We start from the raw sequence: 11,062 nt of genomic DNA, 5'->3' as shown, positions 1-11,062 counted from the left end.
GTTTCTATAAGGCTGGCTTGTCAGATAAACGTACCTTTTGAAAATAACCTTTTAAGTTGGAGTTCACACACTTTTCATTAAAGTGCGTACTTTTTAGATATATTTTTAATTAGTTTGAATTTATAAGTTTAAATATTGTGCTTTCATAAACGAAGCAAGAAATCTTCATAGTTACCAGAAATAAAGGCATAAGTATTTCACTTTGTGAATTCAGTTACTGAAATAAAATAACTTCTCAGCAATACTGATATTGGAACTAATGTTCAATGTTTTCAAACTTAACTCAGTGGGGCTTATATTTAATTACTAGAAGGTATGACTTATTTTGTGTAAAAAATGTTTTAGCATAGTTGACAGAAAATACAGTAGATTTTAAATGGCATGTGACATTTTGTTTTGGTGTAGTCCTTTACTTCCAAGAGCAAATATGGTAGTTATTGATGCGATTTGGGAATAGTCCATTCTTTTGGTGCTTACTCGTTTTTTGTTTAGTGTATATGTTCACTTTGTCTATCATTTCACTTCCTTCCTTTATACAACTTTCTCTATAACAAGTAGGCAGCATTTATATGCAGAAAGTACGCCTACATGCATCAATATCCCTTGACTGTGGCTGCCAAATGTGCCATCATTTATTATTTTACTACAGTCTGTCTTTTTTCTGCTCTTGTTTTGTTTTTGTTTTATGCTTTAGTCTGTAAATACTGTACTTTGGTTAAACATTTTTATGTGCTTTTAAAAATGGATTTGGATTGTTTATATAATGCAGACCAACTCACAACAACCCATCACTAAAGTAATACAAAGCTAAAAAGTTTCACAAAAGACAGTTTGTTGTGCTTTAGCATACAATTCAGTTTTTATTGTTTCCAAGTCAAACTACAAACAAAAGTTAAAGACATACAAGTCAATTAAAAAAATTGTTTCAATGTGCCACCCAGCCAAATGGCATTCTTCTTTTTTTAACATGTCATTTTTCTTAGCATCAAACCATCCCCGACATACATTTACCCTCTTAAAAAGAAAACAACGTTGATGGAATCCTTTCACACCAGCAGCACTTAAACCAAATATACTAAACACATTCTGTAACCCACTTACATTCTGCAAAACAAATATTAAATTAGCAAAAGAAATATTTAAAATACTTAGCCTTGTGATTCCTTATATCATTTCTTAAACATTTAACTAGCACTATTTAAAAAAAAAACTATACTTAATATAAGTTTACATTGAAATGATTTTTTGCGTGTAATTGATGTTTTGATATACAGTACATGTAATAACTTTTACTCAGTATGAAAAAAACAACTCAAACAAAGACAAACTGTGCCACCCCAGAAAAAGCAACCAGTTCCAATATTTTGGTTCGAAACCAACACAACATAATTATTATGTCAAACTTGCCTCACCTTAGCTAAACAGCTCATTTTCAAAACATTTAACAGCTGCCCTTCAAAATCTCTGTAAATTGCCTTCTTGGACAAGGAGGGAAAACAAAAGAAAGAAGTGAAAACAGCACACAATACAATGTGTGCACACACACAGCAAGAAACATTAATATGAGAAGTTACAGTACTGACAAAAATCCTTTTCCTCACACACATCAATTTTAACAAGATGGATAAAAAAAAGTAACAGTCAAATAAAAAAGGGCTGCAGTGGTCCCTCCGCTGACATACATTCAGCAAACAATCTTTATAGCTTACAATATGCACAGTGTTTCTGTGTCATGTAAGACACATTCCTGGCCTGAGTAGAAAATCTAAAAGCAGTGTATTTAAGTGCTCCAAGAATGACGAGCACCCAGTCGAACATCTGGGAAAGACCTTAGAGGACAACCTGGACCTAGTTTTCCCTTTCAATGAACTGCAGGTTGATGGGAGCACCAGGACAGAGCAGACCGTGGGTTTTAGCCTTGACATCAGTAGTGAGAGGAGACATCCCAATGTAGAACTTCTGAATGAGCTGCAAACAAGGCAAAAAACAAACAAACGTTATTTCAAATGGCTAAAATTATAGCCATTAAGGTTGAAGGTTAAACATGAGATTGCAACAGCCTTTTGACAGAGAAGTAGAGGGCCATTTTGTGAAAATCCAATTTGAAGTAGGAAATGCTACAACTCAATGATGCCATAAAAAAATAAAAATAAAAATAAAACCGTTTTGTTTTACCTGCCATGTATTAGTTTGTCATACTTTACTATGACCAGGAGAGTCGGAGGACTCCTGAATTCTAACCCCTTGCTGCCTGGATCTTTCCACAAAACAGCTAGACAGCAAAAAGGCACCTTTATAGGCTAAATGAGCAAAAACATCCGGAAAGACCCTTCTGCATTCATTTCTTTAGTCCAATTCCCTTTTTCAGAGAGATAGTATATCCACTAAGTAGATTGTACAGGAACAATCTTTGACAAAATGCTAAAGAGACTTTACAAATTCTTGATTAGTAAAAGGATACTTCAGTATTTTTGGTAGCATATCAACATGAATAGAGTTTGACTGAGAAAACTGGGAATGCAAGAGCGATTATTTAGTTAGTAAAAATTTGCTTTTCAATGGGTTCGCTGACAAGGATCTGTTAGTTTGACATACCCGTGTAAATTTCTTGCTCAATGTCCAAAAAACCTGAGATTATACCAACTACTCTTCCAAACATTGATATTTTCTTTAAAATAAATTCTAGCAAAATCTAAATTGTCAACCCATTAAAATAATTTGGAATACATTTCAGGCAACAACAAAGTTCTATGCATGTGATTAACTGCAATTAAAATGTAACATTTTAATCACACACACACACACACGCACACGCACACACACACACACACACACACACACACACACACACACACACACACACACGCACACACACACACACTTTTCTTACAACTATGCACACTCGCAGACAAATTTTATCCTCAAAGAGTTAATAAATACCCTACCCTGGTGAGAGCTAGATGCATCTCCAACTCTGCGATTCTCCTGCCAATGCAGCTCCTGATGCCGTAACCAAAGGGAATCGAGCCAAAGTTGTCAACGCGATCAGATGTGTCTTTCCGTACCCAGCGGTCTGGTTGGAATTCTGAGGGACTGGGAAAGTTCTCCTCATCCAGAGATGTGGAGTAGTGACAGAGGGCCAGCTGAGTCTGAAGGAGAAAAAGTGGAAGTTGTGTAATGAAAACAGATGGGCTATTGTACATGAATTTATGCACAAGAGATGTGGGAGTAATGCTATATCATGTTACATCTGGTTCTAGTTTAATGTTTTTGGCTGACATGCTCAAACGTTTTCCTTCAGCACATGCACACACTAGAAGCATCTTACCCCTTTGGGGATGAAGTATCCACCAACCACCAAGTCATCCTGGGTAATCCGGCCGTTGCCTGGGAGAACTGGAAAAAGCCTGCTCCCAGGAGAGACATACAAAGACTGTTATTCAGCAGTACTACACACTGCACCAGGCTGTTCATAAAGACTTTCTCTAAGAAAACCGGACAAGGAAAAGCCGAGAAAGAAAGTTACCAAACTAAAACATGTCCATGTAAAGATTCCTCAAGAATGTAAGCAATGTTTTAAAGTCTAATAAAATACTGCTGAACTGTTTATTTCTTCTTGCTTGCAGTCTAACGAGATCAAAACAATGTGTGTGCTATGAAAAGCTAAACAGAACGTACCTGAGAGTCTCTTTCACAAGCCCTCTGATGAGAGGCAGGCGAGGGACGTCTTCGGCTGTGGGGACAGCTCCAGGTCCCAGAGTTTGTGTGACTTCTGTGTAGATTTGCTCCTGGATGTGAGGGTGTTGTGCCAACATATAGCAGGCCCAAGAGAGGGTGAAGGATGTCTGAAATGCCAACAATGAGACAGCTGAAGATAGTTGTTGTATAGATCACTTTTTAAAAGCCATTTGCTAATCTACTGAGAGCTTTAAGGAAATGTTGCATTTAAAAAAAATGTTTTGCAACATAGGTGATATAAGAGCTTCTGTACGTTACGCAACAGACAAAGGGGGGTTTGAGGAGAGCTAATTCCACATGCTGAACAGACACTCATGTTTTCTGCACAAGCTGGATTTTCTTTATCCTTATCACTTCTCATCCATCTCCACCTTGATTAAATGTCCTCGTATTACACCATCACGGTAATGAGTCCTAACTTCGTCTTCTAATTGGAAGCAACATTACCAAATTGCACAAGTGGAAACTGCATAACGACGCATTTCTACTTCACATAACCTTTTCTGCTGAATTTCCACAGACGTTAAGATCTCACAGAGATGAAACTTGACCCCCCCTATCCTTTCTCCATAAAGCAGACGACTTCCTCTGTGTGACTCACGTTTCACTGACATTTTCATTTGAATGAGGTGGGTAGATGACCAAATGATATGAAAATGGGTTTTTAACACTCCCTCTCCTTTTGACTGCAGAGTGCAACATCTGCTTTGCCCTCCCCCGAACCCACATTATTCCTTCTTTTCTCGACACTCCTGCCCAACTTTTCCATCCAACCCCCTCACTAATTACATACACAGATATCAAAATGGTACCCTTGTTTTTGCATACCTAATAGACATTAATGGGGTGGCTAAAGATAAAAAAAAGCATGCATCCTTGCATAGTTCATATCAGAATCCTCTTATCACTGCACACTATTATTCTGCAGCCTACCCATCATGGAAATTACTTCTAATCATTTTCAGATGGCACAGATTAATGCACTGCCTTTGCCAAAAAAGAATCATATGATAAAAGTGAACCCATGTCCAGTTCTCAGGAGCTTAGGGCCTTTTCCTTCCAGTCCGTGCATCTTCTCTCCTCCTAACACCCACTCCTTTTTCCCTTTCTTCTTAACACCAGTTCCCAGCTTTTCCCTCACGTCCCAGAGCCTTACAACTGCCCCTCCCATCATCTCACCTCTGCCCGGATTGTGCCATAATTCTAGCCGTAGCTAATGCGTCTTGACAGCTCTTGTGTTTGTCGAGTAAAGGCAACTTGCACTTCGGGGTCAAGTAACGGCATAACTAAGCCTGCCACCCCACAGGGCTGCGGCCAATTCACCAAATTTAACAAAAACACAGACACCCTTTTATCCTGTAGCCCCAGCAGAGCACAAAACACTCCATCCCCCCTTAGTTCTCATTACTCTGACAGTACCCCAAACAAATTAGGCTGTAACCGTGAACAAGTAGAAACACACTTGTAACAGACAACCGCAGGAAACAAAATCTTGGCTTAGTCGACTTTTGAAGTATTTTCTGTAAACACCTTTAATCCACCACTTGGATCGACAGACCAAATATGTGAAAATGAAGCACACGAACCCTTCTTCCAACTTCCGATCAAGAAAAAAAAAAAAAAGCCTCACCACAGATGTTCAAACTTAATTAAACTAACAGCCTTAATTACCGTCAAGTAGAACAGTGCGTCTAATTAAGTTCTAATGAGGGAACATAAAAACGTACAACACAGATGTCTGGCAAAGGAAAAAAAAGGACAAAGGGACCCCTGTGTTGAGCTAACAGACAGAGACAAATGACAAGAAACTAAACCAGAGTGAGAACATGTTTGTCAGTGGGATACTATGTAACCTCCTGATTCATTCCCCTGACCCGACGCTGGCACAGCTACACAGGCACAGATGTGGCGCCAGTAACCTTACCATGCAAGCTAAACAATAACTCAGACACACCCAAAGTCCCAGCCCTTCCAACTTCTTCAAGAGGAATAATTATAATAACACCACACACACACTCCAGATACACCACACACACATACAGCACAACCGCACACATACCGTATCGACCCCGGCCAGGAGCATCTCCGTCACGTTCGCGTAGATCTCCTCCAGGCTCAGCTCCATGGTGGTGAGCATGTGTGTGAGCAAGCCCCCTTTCACCTTCTCCCCACTCTCCACCTGGGCCTTGATCTCCTTGAATCTTTTATCAACATGAATCATGCCTGAGATTAGACAGATACAAAAAAAAAAAAAGGTGGGATGAGTGCAGCGGAGAGTAGGGAAGGAAGGAAAAAAAAAGAAACACCATCCCCAATCCAAAATTAAGCAAGATTTATATACAAATCCACATTCTTTTCAGTTGATGTAAGACCATCTAAAAGAAAAATAATGCTTTTACCATAAAACTGTTCCTGGTTTCAAACTCAGAAGATTTAAGTAAAAACTTTCAGACCATAAAACTTTATATGAACTCAATAAATTATGGACAACTCTATCAGAAACATGGAGAGCAGCACTTAGTTAATATTGCCAAATTATACAAAGTAATATTTTGGCTCCAAACCCTTTTTTTAAAAAAATTTACATTTTTTTATCCAGTCACTTCCATGAACTTAGAACAAAATGAAAATCTAAAGCCTCTCAAAAAAACACATGGATGCCTTTTGCCCTCTGTGCAAAAGGCAAAGGTATCTTTGTCATTTTCTGAAATGACAAAGGGGGTTAAAGTTATTTATGCCTCTGAGCCACCAAGTGTACACATTAGCTGGCTTCTCAGCTTGAAGATCTGAAGTAGTGATTACAGACCATTTGTGTGGCCAGGTGTTCACGAGACTTCAGGGAAAACACAACTAGCCATCTGTGGTGTGCTTTCATGTACTGCAAGCACGCCATTTGCACACACTGGACAATTCTTATTAATTGGAATAAGACAGAACATGTCACTGGATTTCAGCCAACTATAGTTCTTTCAGTAACTGTGACACTTGTACCACCAACTTGACTTGGAGTATTTGCCCTCACACCACAAACAGTAAGTGTGGTCATAAAAATCTGCCTGCACGCTGGCGTGAGAGATCCCCATCAAACCATGTTGCTGATGGTTAAGCAATGCCAGCTTGATATTTAAACACTGGAGGGACAGTGCCAGCTTGATGGTGATTTATGAATTTCAACCAGTACTAGAGAGATGCTCATCTTTATGACAAAACTGTTTTGTGAGAAAAATCTGAGGACCACACAAGTACACTCTGTGCTCCGTGTGGTACGGAGAAGCAGAAGTCTGGTTGCCATATTTTGCTTTCCAATCTCCACCACATCTGTTGGCATTCTCGTTTTTACATGACTTTTGTGAAGTCACATGAACATGCAGTTCACTGGTGATGAAGCACTCACTGAATCTGAACAGACCGTCCCAGGAGACACAAAACTCTTCCCATGGTTTGGGAATGATGGGACGAAGCCACTTAGGAATCGCTCCGGCATACATGGTGGTCTTGAAGGAGCTGAACATGAGATGCAAGGCGGAGATGTAGTCCTGGGTTTCTTTGGGGACGTTGTTTTCCAAACACCCCAGTCTAGTCTCGTACAAGATAGCAGCCACACCTGTAAAGGACAAAAGTTACTCTTTAGTGTGGGGTTTTCTAGAATTTTACATAGATTGATAATCTGCAATTCCTCTAGCAATTCATGGAGACAGTTTGCTTTGTGATGAGCAAGAAGAAATTCAACAAGCCCCCTTTTCTCTCCAGTACCCCTTCTTCTGTCTGTTTTCTAACTTTTTAAATCCCATAAAAGTTCATGTTACCATGAATCTCAAGGCCTGAACTCGATAAGAGCAGAGCTTCTTGTGAAGTTCTTACTTCACAGAAACTCCTGGGAAGTCCTAATATAGTAAGACTTCCCAAGAATCACACTGTACATCTTTTGTCAGCATATATACTACGACCACTTTAAATGTCTAACTATTTACACAATATTTTTGTAGATCACAAAAGAAAAAAAATGCCCTGAACATGTGTCAAGAACAAGTGGCAAGATCTCCCAGACTATAGTGTGAGTCAAACTCTATTCTTACAAAGTTTGGAATGGCTTTTACTCTTTACCAACCTTCCATGGCGTAGTTGAAGAAAAGGTCATTCACATTGAGCACAGTAAGTTCATCAGGCTGCTGGGCTCGAAGGTTGTAAACTCTCTTGATCAGGTCATCCACCACCTTGTTCACGTCGTCAGAGAATACTGCTACGTCACGGGGACGCATGATGAGCTGTCTGAGCACGCTGCGCATGTTAAGCCATTCTTCTCCCTCACTGAAAAACAAGTTAGAATGCGTCATTCTAAGCTTTCCCGTGTATTTTCAAAAATCCAAAGAACTTTCATCTGAAGTCTAAACATGGGAGCACAATATTGTTTACGCAATCTGTTTCTAATCATGATACTGGTTCAGGATTCGATGATGAGAGGTTGAGGCGTCACTACTCACGCTGAGATGAGGCCGGTGGAACGGCCCCTCATGTTTCTATACTCATGCCAGGATTCCATGTTGGCCCTTTGAGGGGCCGCACCCTCAGCCCGCAGGACCTCTGCCACCAGTTCACGATCGGCAACGGAGACCACCAGCTGGGGTCCAAAGCGAGACTTGAAGATTTTTCCATACTTCTTGGTATGCTCGATCTATAAAGCAGGGATGACAGTATTTATAGAGAGGCTCTTCTTCTACTCTACTCTTACAATTCAGCAATGATTTCAAACAGTTACTAACAACTTTGTCTGAAAAGAAAATGTAATGAAATCAACGGACAGGTATGTATTACATGTATTTTCTAATAATTGACTTCAAACATTAAACTAAATAATGTTACTTGCAAGAGGGTCACTTAACAACCACTTTATAAGTTGAAAGCAAGCCAAAAGAGCTGGAACATAGACATACAACACATTTAAGTGTGGTAAATGTCACTTTAAATTAAGATGAAATGTTATTTTTAACATTGGTATACTATTAAGACTGTTTAAAAAAAATCAACGTGTAAGGCAAAGCTTGATGTTTAGATAGGCAAATGGGTAATTTCTTCAACATAATTTATTGAGAATGTCTATAAATGTGTTTTCTTATCTGCAGAAAAAAAAACTTTTACAAGTAGGAATCAAACTTGTGATTACTTCAGCAAGTGAAGGCTCAGCAGCAGTCTTGATTTGTTAAAGTTTCATTTTTAGGCTTGTTCCTTAACCAAAGCTCATTCTTTAATGTAATGAATGGGATAGGAGGGGGCGAGGGGAGGAGGGGACTTTTAGTATTTCCCGTTTCTCAGACTGTTACAAAACTCAAGCCATGGAGCGGAAAACTGACCAGGGGTCGAGCTCCGGATGCGCTTTTACGCAATAGTCAGTGCCATTCTGCGTATAGGTGGCAGAACTGGCTGAGGCTGAGTGTAAACTGGCTCTTTGCCAGCTATGAAAAGCCAAATACATAACTTCTGGTAAAGCCCAGATAGGAAAGGCAGACAAAAAAATAAGTCATTATTCAGACGTCTTTACCTGAATCTCGTGGATTCTGCCGAAGCCGTCTTTCCAAAAAAACTCAATCAAGTTGGAAAGAGTGCTCGGTCCGGGCATCTCTTTCAGGCTCTTGATTTTACTGGCCTCTCGGACCACCGCCGGTTCGATCAGCCTGCCAGGCATGGCCTCCTCCCCGGTTGCGGTGATCTCCAGAGCCTCGCTGGCTGCTGACTTGTGTAAGGCGCGGAGAAGCAGCTGCTCGTTCAGCAGCCCGGCTGAGACACTCTTCCAGCATGCTACGGAGAAGCGATTCAACATTGCCATTGTTGAAAGAGTTTCAATAAAGAGCAAAGAGCGATGAAAAAAAATGCAACTGGACAATCTTCCTTGCACTTGCAAAATGCAGCGTGAATTGTATTGTGGAAGCCTTTTAAATAGTGGCTTGGGCAGCCTCGGTGCGCGACTATTGGATGTCCGCTGCGAACTATGGGAGGGATAACTTCTGTATTCGGCTGTGGGCGTTTACCCAAAAAGTTTTAAGTCCATCCTTTCGTTGCAAAAGGGGTGCAGTACAACGTGCCATTTAAGTTACATCACACCAATCAATTAAGCAGCGTATGTGCGCGTGCACCGGCATGCAAAGCGCGCGAACATACGCTGACGTTTGTTCCTGTATTCCCCTGGGGACACTCTATTAAGGCAATGCATTCCTCAAGCCTCTTACTGTCACGTCGGCCATCTCATCTGGATAGTTAACGTCAGACTTTAACATTACCACAGCCCTTACTAATAAGAAAAAATAAATAAAATAAATTTTCACCAACTGGCAGAGCAATTTCATCCCTATTGCTACAGGAAGGCACCATAACTTGGTGTCACAGGGTAAATTACAAGATATGAAACCCGTTCACAGCTAATGTGAGCACAAAAAAAGATGTTGGCCAGTTGTATCAGCTTTGTGTACACTCATACAGATGTGAGCACTCATCCGTTTAAAAAAAAATACTATATACATCTCGTCCTCATGTGAACCACGAGGACCATGTGGTTCACATAGTCCTCATGTGAACCACGGTTCACATGAGGACGAGATTCATATATGTTTTTTTCCTGACACATTAAAGTTAAACATTTGCAAAATCTTATCATTTATTAGCTTATGCTGAACATAAGGTGTTAATCTTTTACTACACTTTAAGTGCACGTTTTCCTCCCTTAACCTGTATCTTCTGTATCTTTTAACAATTAAAGCTGAGTATTTGATTCCCATTCAAACATTTGTGCTAAAACATTAGAATGAATCTTAAAGGTATAGCTCCAGGTCAAAAGTTCCCTTCATTTAAGAGCATCAATCATCATGTTTTTGATCTTGATGTTCTTTGAGTTTCAAGAGAAAGTAATTGTATTACAATTGGATTAATCATCAATTCCCTTTTCTCTACAGGCACGTTGATTCAAATCTGCCTTAAGGCTCTTCACTCTTTCAGATCCCGTAAGCCAGGGGTTCCTTGAGGACACGGCATACGGACTGCGAGTCGAAAGAGGGCTGATGAGGTAACTGTGCCATGTCATCGAGTAAAACGGTGGCCAGTCCCACATGGGTTCCCACACTTGATCTCTTTTGAAGCTTACACAACACATCAGGTTCTTGATTTTCTATTCAGAGACGCTTCAAGCGTTTAAGAACCAATGGAGGCAGACCCCGACTCCCCCCTGCTCCCCTTTTCTATTGCTGGATTGCATTCAAGTGTTTTCCATGTCCCTCACTGGCCAGAGAAAAGAACCCAGTAAATAAAGCCACATGTCCATTAAATTACTTTAGTCATC

General features: G+C 40.1%; 1 protein-coding gene across 1 annotated transcript; it reads right to left on the bottom strand.

Moving 5' to 3' along the window:
- Positions 1–1,203: 1,203 nt before the first annotated feature.
- cyp27c1 (cytochrome P450, family 27, subfamily C, polypeptide 1) lies at positions 1,204–9,680 on the bottom strand. Its single transcript, XM_008404425.3, has 9 exons — positions 9,275–9,680; positions 8,220–8,410; positions 7,847–8,046; positions 7,133–7,342; positions 5,798–5,961; positions 3,679–3,845; positions 3,329–3,407; positions 2,946–3,149; positions 1,204–1,968 (listed from the first exon to the last, which is right to left on the bottom strand). The coding sequence occupies exons 1-9, from the start codon at positions 9,557–9,559 to the stop codon at positions 1,849–1,851; spliced, it is 1,620 nt and encodes a 539-aa protein (XP_008402647.1). The 5' UTR covers positions 9,560–9,680; the 3' UTR covers positions 1,204–1,848.
- Between the last annotated feature and the right edge of the window lie 1,382 nt (positions 9,681–11,062).

The sequence above is a fragment of the Poecilia reticulata genome, chromosome 3 (assembly GCF_904066995.2).
Source record: "Poecilia reticulata chromosome 3, P_reticulata-male-v2, whole genome shotgun sequence".
Lineage (NCBI taxonomy): Eukaryota > Metazoa > Chordata > Actinopteri > Cyprinodontiformes > Poeciliidae > Poecilia > Poecilia reticulata.
Note: the sequence above shows the minus strand (reverse complement) of the source record. Positions and strands in the feature narration are given on the sequence as shown.

Excerpts from the sequence above, each read along its gene's own strand:
- cyp27c1 (XM_008404425.3), bottom strand. The coding sequence starts at position 9,559 with ATGGCAATGTTGAATCGCTTCTCCGTAGCATGCTGGAAGAGTGTCTCA. Across the intron at positions 3,846-5,797 it reads TCCTGGCCGGGGTCGATACG|ACATCCTTCACCCTCTCTTG; the intron begins GTATGTGTGCGG and ends TTGGCATTTCAG. Across the intron at positions 3,150-3,328 it reads GATACTTCATCCCCAAAGGG|ACTCAGCTGGCCCTCTGTCA; the intron begins GTAAGATGCTTC and ends TTTCTCCTTCAG.